Source organism: Actinia tenebrosa, unplaced genomic scaffold (assembly GCF_029948245.1).
Source record: "Actinia tenebrosa isolate PJP-AT-01 unplaced genomic scaffold, QUT_ActTen_1.0 PGA_scaffold15__27_contigs__length_11533743, whole genome shotgun sequence".
Classification (NCBI taxonomy): Eukaryota; Metazoa; Cnidaria; class Anthozoa; order Actiniaria; family Actiniidae; genus Actinia; species Actinia tenebrosa.
Window position 1 is genome coordinate 2,936,756 of NW_028292575.1, and position 14,509 is coordinate 2,951,264.

A 14,509-nucleotide genomic window follows, 5' to 3' on the forward strand; every position below is an offset into this window, starting at 1 on the left:
ACGGGTTCATCTTCTTCTCTTTTCCTTCTATTGTATTAATCTTGTGGATAACATGGTCAAGGTTGTTTTTATTCATCCAGATCTCGGCATAGGAGGAGCAGAGAGGTTCGTAGTTGATGCTGCTCTAGCTTTAAAGTCCCATGGTCATGATGTTCAGTTTATTACGTCACATCATGATCCAAGCCACTGTTTTCAAGAGACCAAAGATGGCAGCCTGAGAGTAACAGCAGTAGGGGACTGGTTACCTAGACACATCTGTGGACGTCTGTACGCGTTCTGGGCGTATGTAAGAATGATTTATGCGGCTGTTTACTTGGTTTGGTTTTCTGGTTTAAAACCAGACGTGGTTCTGTGTGATCAGGTGTCAGCATGCATTCCTGTTCTGAAGTGGAGCAAAGCCAAAGTACTGTTTTATTGTCACTTCCCTGACCTTCTGCTCACCCAAAGGAAGAGTTTCCTTAAAAAGATGTATCGAGCACCGCTTGATTGGCTAGAAGAGGTTACCACAGGTATGTACCAGATTATCTATCAGTATTGTGAATATGATGGGTTATACATATATGATAGTCTAGTATTGTGTATTATAGTCTAGCATTATACAGTCAATTCAAAAAATGTTGTCGTCGACCAACTCAAGCCTACGCGACTGGACCGAAAGGAACTCTGGGTAGCAATCATTGAAGCCGAGTTGACTCCATAATTTTATCTGACTAGTTATGCCTGGTTTACAGCACGAACCTTCGTAGGCGAGCGGGAAGTGTTGAAGGAGACGTTCATTAATGCCTTCATATTTTCGAAATTGTGAACTGAATCATAACTACTTTGTTTTTCTTTCACTAAACCCAAAGACATGCATTTGATGGATTGTTTCTCGCCATTATTATCCTATAACTAGCGGGAACAATTAATTCAGAACGAATATTTAACCAGCTTCATTGATTTTTACCCATATTTCTTTCGGTCCAGTCGCGTAGGCTTGAGCCGGTCGACGACAACGTTTTTTGAATTGACTGTATACTCATTGACTGAGCATGGAAGGGCAAGAGAGGAAAGGTTGCTGTACTTGGTTCATACGGCATGATCAACTTCAAGCCAAAAATTTTCCCATCTGGCCAGACGTAACTTACTCAATAAGCATTTTATCATGTGACCCTATTTTTGTTGTAAAGAAGGCTAAAAAATCCTGCTAAAATTGATAAATAGACATAAACCTTCAGAGAGTGCCAGGCAGGGCCATATATGGGTCATGATTAAGTCTAGTATAATACACTTTAAACCAACTCTTCTGCCCTCTGATTGGCTGAGATACTACTGGTCTATTTGTGAAAAAGAATTAGGATGGGGCCTAAGGCAGCTAATGTTTTCAACCTAATTTTAAAAGTTTTCATATCTATTTATTTAGACTAGTTTAGACCAAAACAATTAGATCTTAGCCTTCTGCCTCACATGCTACTGACCAATAGACCATTAGGACTTTGGGTGTAATTTATCGTGAAGTGGTTTGGGTTTTGGGTGAACAGAACAAAGGGTTGATTTAAAAAGAAAGAGTGGTGATGTGGAAGTTAATCATAGGTTTATTTAGCATGACATAGACAAATTAACTCTTATTTTTAATCTTCTTCAGGAATGGCTGATGTAATACTAGTAAACAGCAAATTTACTGCAAGAACATTCAGTAATACATTCAAGACGTTACAAGGCATTGAACCAGCAGTTCTTTATCCATCAATTAACTTCAAGTCATTCCATGTTCCATTCAGTGATGAAGACATCAAAGACCTGATCCCACCAACAGCAACAACTGTATTTTTATCTATCAATCGCTATGAGAGAAAGAAGAACCTCCCCTTAGCACTGGAAGCAATGGATTGGTTAAAGAATAAGCTGAATGAGAAGGAATGGAAGCATACTCATCTTATTATTGCAGGTATCACTGTTATTTATGCTACCCTGTTGATTCTCTAACCCTTAAAATATTCAGTCCTTTTCTCAATGTGCATAAATACAATTATTTCAATAAAGTTAGTCACCAAAAACCTAGAAAGCTGAGATCACTGAGCATCATGGGAAACTTTTCATATCAAAAAAGCATATATATACAAAGCTTTTTTAATACAAACTGCAGCTCGATGATGCTCAGAAGAAGTGAGACTGTAACTGGTAAAAGATTCGCAAGTCCATGAACAGTTATCAAGCAGTTGAACGTGTAAAATGAATCTACCCATAAGCCTTGTCAGCCTCAGCTTTATAGCTTTTCAGGTGACTAACTTTATTGAAATAAGTGTATATGCACAATGCATCTTAAATGTAACAACGTTTTCTTTTGTTTTAAAGGTGGCTATGATGAGAGAGTTGTAGAAAACAAGCAGCATTATTTAGAACTACAAGCTCTTGCCACACGTTACAATCTTACAGACCATGTGACCTTCATCAGATCGTTCTCTGACAGCCAAAAACTTGCCCTTCTTAAATGTAGTAGTTGTTTGATCTACACACCAAGTAATGAACACTTTGGGCTTGTTCCTATTGAAGCAATGTATGCTGAAAGACCTGTTATTGCTGTTAACAGTGGAGGACCTTTGGAGACCATCAGTAATAATGAAACTGGATTCCTGTGCAACCCAGATGCCGAGTCATTTGCAAATGCTATGGAAAAGTTTGTAAAAGATAAAAGTCTTTCTGAGAAACTTGGTAATGCAGGTCGACCACATGTTATGAGCAAGTTCTCTTTTGATGTGTTTGCCCAACAGCTTCATACTCTAGTATGTCGACTATACTTATCAACGTTTGATGCTTACTCAGTAGACTGATATAAATAACCTTAGTAGTGATGCCAGTGTTCACTTTGTTTGATTGACAGGTGTCAGACAGCAGTAGACCCACCCGACTATGGTCAGTTCTAGTGAAGTTTTTACTTGTGGTATTTGTATTCTCTGTTGTTGCTGCTCTATATGTTTTTCCTAGAAAGTAATGATCTGTAATGTATATCAACTTCACTAAAGACTAGGTTCATTGGAGTATTAGATATTAGTATTAGATATTATAAAAGAAAGTAAATACTAGAAAGTAATGATCTGTAATCTATATCAACTTCACTAAAGACTTGGTTTATTGGAGTATTAGATATAATTATTAGATATTTTTAAAGAGGGTAAATAGAGTGCAAATAATATACCTGTGAAATAGTTAGGATAGTTAGCGCTTAATTAGACAAGACATGGGAATTCAGTGAGGCATGACAAGGGCACGGGCGTTTTTTAGAGTTAACAACTCAATACGCAAATGAATAGACACGAAAATGCGAACACTGAAAATTATACAAAGGAAAAACATGTACAATAAAATATTGTTTCAGCTTTTGTAAGTGTGTTTAAAAATATTTAATAATGTGTGCCCTTGAGTAGCATGCATGTACTAGTTTACCCGTCACGGCTCGCCTATTTCTTTAACTTATTAGACTTTAGGCAACCAATATCACAAAGTTAGTAATTAGTTAGCTAGCTATCTATTTCACCGGTAGATTATTTGCACTCTACTAGAAAGTAAGGATCTGTAATGTATATCAGCTGCACTAAAGACTAGTTTTAGTGGAGTATTAGATATTATTTTAAAAAATTCAATCCTTTTCGAATTTGATTTTCCACTCTTTTAATACAAACTATATCATCAATATTGAATGGATGGCACAATATGATAATCATTATATTACACCCATTATAATGCAACTAGCAAAGTTAGTGTTTGATTGGTTGTGATAGGGCAATCTGCTAAAAGATGACAATCAATCAAAAATATTATTAGAGTATTGTGGGTACCCACTTTTAATTTAATGTGTAGTTCCAGAAATTATCCATATCCCCCCACTGAGGAATTTTTTAAAGACACCGCCCTACCCCAGGAAATTCCAATTTTCTTCCATACAAACTCTGTAATTTTTGTTCTTTCTCTGACCCCCCCCCCCCCCCCCCCCACCCTTCCAAAATTCCAAATTCCTCTGTGGGGTTAGTCTCCCTCACATCCGTTTTTAGTGTCGGTCGTCACACAACGCTGTGGGGAGAGAGCGTTGCGTGAGGACCGACACTAAAAATGGATGCGAGGGAGACTACTGTGGGGTGGGTATGGACAATTTCTGGAACTACACAATTGATGGAAGTTTCCCTGTTGCGACTAAGTTTAAGATAGTCTAAGCTTGTGGTAATTATTAGTTTTAATTGTAATGGTGATTTTTATTAAAGTCTGACAGAATAAGCCTTTTCATAGTTTAAGAATTGATTCCACTGCGCATGCAATTTTATCCCGAATTTCTCACCTTCATTTGTCTAAACCTTCTTTTGTTCTTAATTAAACAAAAGAAGGTGAGAAATTCAGGATAAAATCGCATGCGCAGTGGAATCGATTCTTAAACTATAAAAAGGCTTATTGCTAGAACATTCAATTGTGTATTACAATTTCACATTATATATTAAATAGAGTCATCTAGGGTAGGATTATTTTATTTGATATTTAAAATTATGGTACTCAAAATTCTAAAACTAAAATATCTTTATATTAAATATTTTTGGCCTTTCTTTCAACTATATTATAATTAACCCATAAAATTCTCTAAATAACACATTTTGTTTCACAGGTTAGTGAAAACCACTCTATAAATCAATTTTAAACTTCAGTATTGCTATTTTCCTATAAGTTTGAGCAGAAGAGAGCCACCAAACCTGTATTGTCAGCTCAGAATTACCTTTGGATGTTAGGAGAATATTGCAATACAAAACTTATTGTGATTTTGAGTCCTCTAAATGTGGCCAATATGGAATATATTCTTCCAACAAGCCACCAATAAAAACTTTTACTGGCAGCTCAAAATCACTATAACTTCATAAGCACTTAAATACAGATAATACAGATGATCTTCATGTCAATGTTGGAGTAAATTGAAGTCCAAAGAAATAAAAAATCAATTAACTTGTCAAACAAAATATACAAACAAATTGAAAGTGAAATAATATATGTTACTTGTCTAACTCAATAAATAGAAGACTGCACTATAGGTGCAATCAAGGGCATACATTTTCCTTTTCATCATATGTTTTTCCCAGTCTGTGAAATGTGCTTAAACTTTTTTGTTCATTACGTAGTCGTCCATAATACCTCAAGACTTCTGGATGTGCCCTTACACATTTCTTATCAAAGTCCAATATCCTTAAGCTGTGAAGACTACGTGCACGTGACAGGGCTACATAAGCCTGGCCATATTCAAATACATTGGCTAAAGACATTTCAACACAGTCTAATGTCATACCCTGTCATGGAAAGAAATCCAAAAGTTACTAAAGCCTATATAATTTTTTTTAAATAAGGGAGGGAGACAACATTCAACCACAGGCATGAACTGCACAAAGATGAGAAGCAGACTGCTACCATTGCAGCACATGCCACCCAACCAATTTAAAGCCCCACAAATTGTCGGGGGGAAAAAGTATACTGCAATGAAAACATGTTTTATGTACACGTGTAGTTGACTAGTTGTGAGGCAATAGCATTTATTTACCTGGCTCTTGTGAATAGACACTGCCCAAGCAAGCTTGAGGGGTAGTTGACGCCTGGTGACTATTCCCCCTCTAGGGAGATGTACGACCCATTTCTCAGCAGCTATAGCCTTTTCTACTCCACAAGTGAACTTAATGATAGGATTTCCTTAAAGTAAATAGTCCCGTTTAATTTCTACATTTATGAGATAAAACATAATTCTATACAAATTTCATTTAATAATAATAAAATGCACCCACAGTAAAAAAGGAAATTGTTCAGTGTCTTACCAATGCTAGAATGTCCTTTTTCAAAACCCTTGACCACACCCCTGGCACCATTCACCAGACCTTCACTGACATTGAGATTTTTAACAAGCATTACCTTCAGTGAAAAAGAATTTGAATATTTTAATACTATAAGTAATAAATTCTTTTCTGCTAATCATAATTGATGATGTTTTTCCATTCTCACCTGTGCTCCAACTTTAAGATCTATTTTGTCAGGTGCAGCAAGTTGTTTAGACAGCACATGTGCCTGTCCTGGGTCACTGTCACACGCTGCAAATGTGTGCACTTTACCACTGATCTTAGACATGTGGATCTCATTGATTTGATCAACATTTTCTTTGTGAGTACACAGTTTTATGGCTAAGATGCCATCTTTTTCTATTGTATGGTTTCTTGTTTCTACCAACTTGGCAACTAGTTTTTCTGGACAACTGAAAAAAAATTATAAATTATGTAATGACCATGACAAACTAAATACTGGCTAGGGGTGGATCTAGAAGGAAATATTAGAAAATAATCAATCATACAAAATAACTTTCTTGTTGCATAACGACTAATGACTTATAAATATTGGCAGCTTGCAGGGCCGTAACCAGAACTTTTACAGGGAGGGTGCACATCGAATAAAATCGGACCATTGATCGTTTTCTTTATTACCAACTCAGTGGCGTAACTAGGGATCTTGCAGGGAGGTGCACAGGCAATAATTTGCAGAACCAAAAAAAAAAGAAGATGGATGAGCGGACCTTGGGCTTTTATGGGGGGGGGGGGGGGGCACGTGCACCCTGTGCTCCCCCCTGGTTACAGCCCTGGCTTGAGCCCCCCTAACCAAATTCCTATATCTGCTTCTGCTAGCTGAAACTATGGATGTATCTAATGACAGTATTTACCTTCCAACTCTAATGTTCTGCAGAATGGATACAAACATAGGATCTTTTTGTCGGAACACACTTGTCAGTTCGATAGTATTGCTGATACAGTCTTGCCAACTCTCTGCCTATGACAAGGAATTCAATCAATAAGATTGGTTTGTTTGAGAAACAACAAACTAGTCTGGATTGGACTTACGATATTACCTGGAAGCAAAACTTTTTATTATTTCCTTCTTTCTTCCAGACAGGTGGTAGCTGTAAGAAGTCTCCTGAGAGTATCAACTGTATCCCACCAAAAGGTCTGTCATTATTCCTTACGCTGCGTGCCACTGCTTCTAGCTTGTCAAAAAGATCACCATCAATCATTGATATTTCATCAATGATAAGGCGCTTACAGTTTTTCCATTGACGTGATCTCTCAGGTCTAGAAGCCAAATCAATGCACTGCTCAATGGTGGCACTTCCACTGCCAATACCTAAAAGAAAATAAGTCAGTAAGGTTAGTACCAGAGACCGCAGAGTGTAATTTTGATTGGGGGGGGGGTTTAGTGACCACCCGCTAGTGGGGTTTGGGGGCAGATCCAATTGAAAAAATTTCCTTGGAATTGCAATTTATAGTGTTTTTAGGGGATTTTACAACATACATATTGCATTGGCTATTGATATTTTAAAAAGCAAAAAAATAATTCAAAATTTGGCGGCGATCACATGGGAACTACAGCCCACCAGCTCCCCCTTCTCTGCGGTCCCCCGAGTACTGTCTGCCCATCAGTGACACTTGGTACAGTATTAAATACCCAGTGAAACATATATTTCTTGTGTTGTAAAGTATACTAGTGACAAATACCTGCAAATGCATGTAGAGTTGTTCCTCCTATATGACAGGCAGCCGCACCGGTACTTGCAGTCACGAAGGTTCCTTCGGGCGGTAAAATACCAAGAAGTTTGCGAAGAAGAAAAGTCTTCCCAGTACCTGCACTACCGGTAAAGAAGACATTACGAGACGCGCGGACTGCTTTTATAACCTCCGACTGTTCTGAAGTGAGATTAGTTTGTAAGGTAGAAGATACGCAATGAAGCCTCTTCCGAGGACCTCCTGTCGTATTTTCATCTCGTTTACAGCGTTTAGGAGTAGATCCATTGTGGTTTACATCTCCAAACGGTCTTTTTTTACAAACATTAAAATCTTTCTCAGAAAGAGGGCTAATGTTCTCGAACGTCCGTGGTAAATCACTTCGCATTCTTGTTCTTTCACTGGCGAAACCAGATTCTTTTTTCTGGGCAAGTTTTGAAGACAAACATTTTAAGAATAAAGCAAGTTTACTGGGAGGACAGTTAGATAAAAGTAGTTGTATATTCTGTGTCACCAGTTTAATCGTTGCTTTCCCTTCTTGTAGGAAACGTTTATGGATTGTAATCTCTCTCAATCGATATGTCTTGCCAAGAGGAGAATTCTTTGTCAAAATTCTCAAGATGATATCGCGAAACTCGTCTCTACAACAAATTACCGACACGTTTTTGTAGACTCGTCTTCTAGTGACAGTACCATTGATAGGGTTAAGGCTTTCTACGTTAACAGTGCAAGAGAGTTCTCCTGCGTCCATTAAATCAGACATAATTCGTTCTTTGTTGAATCGAACGAACAATAAAGTGAATGAGAAACTACGATAGAACCGCGCGGCTTTTTAAATTTTTGGAGTTTACCCCAACAACCAATCAAAATTCAGATACTTTACACAGGTATCCCAATATGCAAAACATGCCATACCACAGGAATCCCATTTTCAGAAAGAAGTAAATAAATAACTGTGAACATTACAGAAATGTGAAGACCATAAGCAAATAAAAGCACGCTATTTTTAACAGTTCATATTATACATGCTGTAGTCAAGTTTACTTTTTTTCTAATTTTGTTCTAATTGGATTGGTTGACAGTATGTAGGTGCTGACACACTATCATCATGTGTGGTACAAATTATTATTGCATCATTCATATCCAAGTACCAGTTATTCTACTGTTCTTTACTTTACGACAAATAAAAACTTGTTTGCTGTCTTGTGTAGTTCTATAGCTACGTGTACTTGCGTTTCTAATACTTCTCTCATGTTCCTCTGCCATTTCCTGAGCGCTTCAATACAACTGCACACAACACAAACATTCATTTTCCATTTCTTTACTAAAGCACAGGCTGTATGTCTGGTGACAAGTACAATAGTAGCTATCAAGAAATAACGAGTCAATTTATAAAATAAGAACTTCATTTTAACAAGCCATCATAAAAAATGTTTACATTCTGGTCAAGTACACAGGTTTCTTTCCATCATCCTTGTTTCAGGACTGGTATCCCAACCTGGAAATAAGTACTTTTTTCCTGGTTGGGATACATTTAGATTTCAGTCACATGGCTACAGCTATCACCCAATGAAAGTGTTTGTTATATTGGAAAAAATCTGTAGGCATATAACAATCATGATTACTTCTATAGGAACCTTTCTAAAGATTAATAACAGTATTACACAAATCGTTGCGAGTAAAAGATGGAATAGACAATAGGTATAGCTTTGTCATAATAAAAAGTTGGCATACAGAGAGTGTAAAATGCAAGGCAACATAAATAATACTTTACAGTACTAAGATGAGTTATTTTGGAAGCTTAATCCAAGCATATATTATATGAGTTATCATTACATATGAATATGGCAAGAACAAAGGGATTGTACAATATATGATTATGTTGTTCCATTAATGACTTCCATCTCTTCTTGATCATCAGCAGGTTTTGCATCTGCTCCTGGTATTTGTCCTGACTTCAACATCATTTCTAATCTCTGTACTTCATCAAGAGATTTAGCATTGGCAATAGCAGCCTAGAAACCAAAACAATCAGTATTAAATATTACTTTTTTCTGGTATCCTAAAAATTGTGCCTTCTGATTGGCTGCACAAGTGGGCAGTATCTCTGGCTGCTGTCTGGTATCCTGATGAAAGGCTTACATCATCCAAGAGTGCGCATGGGAAAACAGAATATTAAACAACAAAAATAATATGCAAAAAATGTGTAAAAGTAAATGAGAAAAAAGCAGTTATTTTATGGCCCAAAGAGGGTCAGAATAGGGAAAAACTGTTTTCTCAGTTCTGAAAACCTCCAACTTGGACCCTGGGCACAGTTTTTCCTTACTCAGATCTCCTTGATGGTAAATAACAAATATGTATGACAACCACAACACAATACATCCCTTGACAAATGTAATTAATTTTAACTTTGACTTGAACCAAATTGTCATACAAAGCTATGTTTGTAGCAAATGAAGGTTACTTTAGAAATCACATTGCCTGTATGCTGTTTATTCTACCCCATTCAAATCTTTGGTATGGAACCAAAAACAATCAAGTCGTCTTACTTTAATAGCTGTAACATCACGGCTTGGTGGTGCTTCTGGTCTTTTTTCTTTCTTTTTCAAAGGTTCTCCAGGTGTAAACCTGAAACACAGATATATAACAATGTTTTGGACATGAAAACTATTATATAGTATAGTACATACATATTGGTGGCTAAGTCTATTCTATGGACGATTTTCAGAGATATAATAGTTATACTCTGAGATAGATTTTCTTTCGCTCCCTGACTACATCCCCCACAACAGTGAAACAGAATGGAAATTTACAACTCTTTGCTCAGGAGTTGTTTATGTGGGGGGACGCAGTCTGGAAGCTAAAAGGACTTCTGTTTGGGGAATGGTATATAGTGTATGGGGAATGGTGTATAGTGTATGGGGAATGGTGTATGGGGAATGGTGTATGGGGAATGGTGTATAGTGTATGGGGAATGGTGTATAGTGTATGGGGAATGGCGTATAGTGTATGGAGAATGTTGTATGGGGAATGGTGTATGGTGTATAGTGTATGGGGAATGGTGTATAGTGTATGGGGAATGGTGTATAGTGTATGGGGAATGGTGTATGGGGAATGGTGTATGGGGAATGGTGTATGGGGAATGGTGTATAGTGTATGGGGAATGGTGTATAGTGTATGGGGAATGGTGTATAGTGTATGGGGAATGGTGTATGGGGAATGGGGTATAGCGTATGGGAATGGTGTATAGTGTATGGGGAATGGTGCATAGTGTATGGGGAATGGTGTATAGTGTATGGGGAATGCTGTATAGTGTATGGGGAATGGTGTTTGGGGAATAGGAACTTAATAACTTACGTTTTTGGTTTCTTTGATGTAACAGCTTGTCCTTTCTTTCCACTGAACATTCTTTTGGCTGCTTCTCTTTCCTTTAGGTTCCAAGAGAAACAAGACACAATAAGAAAAACATTTATTTTGTTGGCTTTTTCAATCTAAACCATGTGGGGCTAATCATGCTCCACATTATTGTGGGCAGCACCTACAGACAGCTCCACCGCTCCAAACAATATCTTACCCTCATTTTGATTCTTTGAAAATCAAGGACTCTAAGCTGAGGTATATTGTGAATGACAAATAATCTGTAGTATGGCTTGTTAGTTACAGGATTCCGGAGCAAACTAGAAGAAAAAAACAGTACAGATTAACCTCAAACACATTCATGTAGTATATAGTTGTGCATCCGATCGATGTGATAACCACATCTTTGCTACTCAACACAATTGATTTACCTTAGATACTTTAAAGTCTTTATTGATTTCAAAGGCTCAAGGTCTTTCTGTATATCAACAAATGAAAAACAAAAGAAAGTTAATCATCAATTCTATAATATCTGTGAATTTTTTGAAAATGACACTCAATGATCTACTTATTTCAGGGCTAAGTTTTGACTTACCACCTTTTGCATTGCTATGTGGCCACCCCAGACAAAAATCGTGTTGGCACTTTGCAGTAGACTGCTGTCAATCAAACACGTTGATGTCATTTACACACGTTTGGATCGGCCCAGTAGGCCTGGTGAGTGTGGCTCATAATACTTGTAAGCAATCGACACGTTTTGGCACCTTTTGAATCACACATGCATGTAAATGATGTCAACGTGTTTGATTGATGGCAGGGCTATTGGATGTTGCGATTTTTGTCTGGGGTGGCCGCATAGCAATGCAAATGGCGGTAAGAATCCCCATCAACTACCATGCACTGCATATTGGCTATATTATCGTTTACATTGTTCTCCTTAATCGTTCTCCAAACTCTTCCATGCTCTAAGTGAAAGTCCTCAAGTTCCCAAAGTTTCCTTCCTTTCATAACACAGCAAGTAGGTTGACAAAGAGATTCTCTTTGTAACATTATGACTTTTTGAATGTCCAACTGGTAGCCATTGCAGCTTTCAAAATCTACCTTAGATTTGTTGCCAAGATTTAAAATTTCACCAGAAGCAAAGAAATTAATACATGTCATCATATCATTGATGGTCGTAAAACATCTAGCAGGAATAACAAGACCGATAGAACTTGATTCCAAACTAGTCAAAAATGACATTTTGCCTAACAATACAATACCTCCCATGTGCATCCACAACTGAATATTATTATGATTCCTCATCTAAACTACATACCAAATCTTGCATTGCATTGCTGGTCAAGATTAATGACTCAAGGTTCGGCAGACTTTCTTCAAGGCCTTCTGCAATGCGACTATAAGACAGTCAACAAATGAAATAATGATCAAACGCTTGTAGATCACCATTGAAACTACATAAATCACTTTTCCGTAAAAATTAGTAAAGTTTATTAAATACATCTAATTGACTGATTAAACAAGGCTTAAAATAATGGCCGGGTTATTGGGTAATGTACGCCAAGGACTGGAACTTGTCCAGTTAAATATTTGCCTTGCTATGGTTATTTTGACCAGTAACATTGACCCAGAAATGAGGTATGAATGAACTAAAACTAATTTGCCCTGTCATCATGACTGGCATTACGCATTTTTCCATACAAACATGCACTATACCCCATACACCATACACCATTCCCCATACACCATTCCCCATACACCAACCTCCATACACTATACACCATACACTATACACCATTCCCCATACACCATTCCCCATACACCATAAGAAACCTACTATACACCATGTTCTGGGTGACGCCAGTGCTGGTGTGTAAAACACTACCTTACCTCATCATTCATTGAACATTGTGCCATTGGTTTATCTTCCAGTGACTTCAGATAGTACAGTATATATTACAGAATGTTAGCCCAGTAACAACAATGAGCCCCAACAAGAAACGTTTAACCCAAATAGCAAATTCAAAACTAAAACAACATTATGTAGAACTTACTCTTGTGAACAATCATGCAAATTGGCTAACAACCAAAACACCCATCTCAAGAATTATTTTAAATTCAACAATCAGATTGTTTGAACATTTAGGTTGGTATCTTTACTTACCATATTCTGTTGCTGTTAAAGAGCAATGTTTTTAATCTTTTCAACAGAGCAAAGCCTTCTATTTTGCGAATGTCATTGTCGGACATATCAATGGTATCAAACTGATCCTAGAATTGATAACATGTAATATTATTAAAACTACTGATTAGTAGAATACCACATGCAATATTTCTAGTTAACATGAGGCTTACACGCATACACTGTATGTAGTGTCATGGATTAGACTTCAACAGAGACTTGACAAAAATGCAGGATAGGATGAGGGTAGGTATGTTAATTTGTGTTATTCATAACAATGTTTCACAACATTTGTCAACTTTTATGTCACAAAAACAGCTTGGTTTCTCATGTTGATGTCTACTGAACACACAATACCCTGGCACCCTAAAGCCTATACAGTATTTTGTCATCCAGAACCATTTTTAGCGCAATATGCCAGTTTCGCTTCAATGCATACTGCTGTTTTTGAAGACCAGACTCAATTGCACAGGCTTAATGATATCTATATATATAGCGTTCTTTTCCATATGCATATTTTCAAAGGCGCTTTACAATGAGTTGTGAACAAGAGGTGGTTAGTATGAGATGTAGCCCCGGAGGGTGGTCACCGGATGGCAATGGCTTAGCCTTGTTTGGAAGTCAGCTTTTCACAGATACCATTAAAAGTCTGTGAGATTTCAAAACCATGGTATTAAATTGTTTAACTTGCACATTCTTTACATTTTTGTTGGCTTTTGCAAATGGTTTGCTCTTAAATGAGGCTAAGCCTGTGGAGATGAGTCTTCAGTCATAAAACACAGCAGTATTTAGGGAATGAGTAAAGGGACTATTGGCATTATTAGAGTAGTGGTTAACACATTGGACTAGGAGAATGAAGATGAGGATTTTAGGCCTCCAAAGCTAGGCATTTCTAATGAATACACAACATAATACTTTACCAGTGTAGCTCCCATGTTTTCTATGACGGATATCTTGTATCCTGAACAAATAAAACATGAATAAAATAATTATATCAGAACATTATGATCTAGCTTACATACTCTATAGACTGATACATATATACAGTATGATATCTCGTGTCAGAGAAAGGTTTATATACATACATTGATATACATCAATTAAAGATTTCATTATTTAGGCATAGACAAAACTCAAGGCAAGTTTGTTATACGTACCTCTAAGGTCAAGTTCTCTGTCTTTGACAGCATTTGTATATTGAGCACATTGCAGAATAAGATCCGCTGTTATCTTCATATTTAGCTTAAAACTTTAAGGTATGATTAAATAAAGTGTTTGTTAGGGAACTGAAATACACTACTAGTTGAAGATTTCTTGCTCTATTTTCGTCCAAAACCCATGGATTTGAAAGATTTGTTAACAAGACTACTTGGCCGCCATTTTACATGTGACTGACTCGAAGGTGTATTACCCAGGACTACTCTACCTACAT

General features: G+C 37.0%; 3 protein-coding genes across 3 annotated transcripts; 1 reads left to right on the plus strand and 2 right to left on the minus strand.

The window, feature by feature from the left end:
• The first annotated feature begins 7 nt into the window (after positions 1–7).
• LOC116293053 (alpha-1,3/1,6-mannosyltransferase ALG2) lies at positions 8–3,953 on the plus strand. Its single transcript, XM_031700446.2, has 4 exons — positions 8–509; positions 1,625–1,927; positions 2,335–2,762; positions 2,861–3,953. Exons 1-4 carry the CDS (start codon positions 53–55, stop codon positions 2,969–2,971), a joined length of 1,299 nt encoding a protein of 432 aa, XP_031556306.1. The 5' UTR covers positions 8–52; the 3' UTR covers positions 2,972–3,953.
• Positions 3,954–4,519: 566 nt separating this feature from the next.
• Positions 4,520–8,340, minus strand: LOC116293056 (ATP-dependent DNA helicase PIF1). Its single transcript, XM_031700449.2, has 7 exons — positions 7,533–8,340; positions 6,890–7,161; positions 6,704–6,810; positions 5,998–6,244; positions 5,814–5,907; positions 5,546–5,691; positions 4,520–5,297 (listed from the first exon to the last, which is right to left on the minus strand). The coding sequence occupies exons 1-7, from the start codon at positions 8,299–8,301 to the stop codon at positions 5,052–5,054; spliced, it is 1,881 nt and encodes a 626-aa protein (XP_031556309.2). The 5' UTR covers positions 8,302–8,340; the 3' UTR covers positions 4,520–5,051.
• Positions 8,341–8,843: 503 nt separating this feature from the next.
• Positions 8,844–14,480, minus strand: LOC116293057 (U2 small nuclear ribonucleoprotein A'). Its single transcript, XM_031700450.2, has 9 exons — positions 14,235–14,480; positions 13,998–14,038; positions 13,060–13,166; positions 12,214–12,292; positions 11,327–11,373; positions 11,113–11,215; positions 10,896–10,966; positions 10,088–10,166; positions 8,844–9,553 (listed from the first exon to the last, which is right to left on the minus strand). The coding sequence occupies exons 1-9, from the start codon at positions 14,311–14,313 to the stop codon at positions 9,416–9,418; spliced, it is 744 nt and encodes a 247-aa protein (XP_031556310.1). The 5' UTR covers positions 14,314–14,480; the 3' UTR covers positions 8,844–9,415.
• Positions 14,481–14,509: the final 29 nt, after the last annotated feature.

Coding starts and splice junctions, on each gene's coding strand:
- LOC116293053 (XM_031700446.2), top strand. CDS start 53: ATGGTCAAGGTTGTTTTTATTCATCCAGATCTCGGCATAGGAGGAGCA. Junction 1,928..2,334: donor TACTCATCTTATTATTGCAG/GTATCACTGTTA, acceptor TTTGTTTTAAAG/GTGGCTATGATGAGAGAGTT. Junction 2,763..2,860: donor CCCAACAGCTTCATACTCTA/GTATGTCGACTA, acceptor TTTGATTGACAG/GTGTCAGACAGCAGTAGACC.
- LOC116293056 (XM_031700449.2), bottom strand. CDS start 8,301: ATGTCTGATTTAATGGACGCAGGAGAACTCTCTTGCACTGTTAACGTA. Junction 6,811..6,889: donor ATAAAAAGTTTTGCTTCCAG/GTAATATCGTAA, acceptor TCCTTGTCATAG/GCAGAGAGTTGGCAAGACTG. Junction 5,908..5,997: donor ATCTTAAAGTTGGAGCACAG/GTGAGAATGGAA, acceptor TTTTCACTGAAG/GTAATGCTTGTTAAAAATCT.
- LOC116293057 (XM_031700450.2), bottom strand. CDS start 14,313: ATGAAGATAACAGCGGATCTTATTCTGCAATGTGCTCAATATACAAAT. Junction 13,167..13,997: donor AAAACATGGGAGCTACACTG/GTAAAGTATTAT, acceptor TATCAATTCTAG/GATCAGTTTGATACCATTGA. Junction 9,554..10,087: donor GTGATGTTACAGCTATTAAA/GTAAGACGACTT, acceptor TTTGGTTTCTAG/GCTGCTATTGCCAATGCTAA.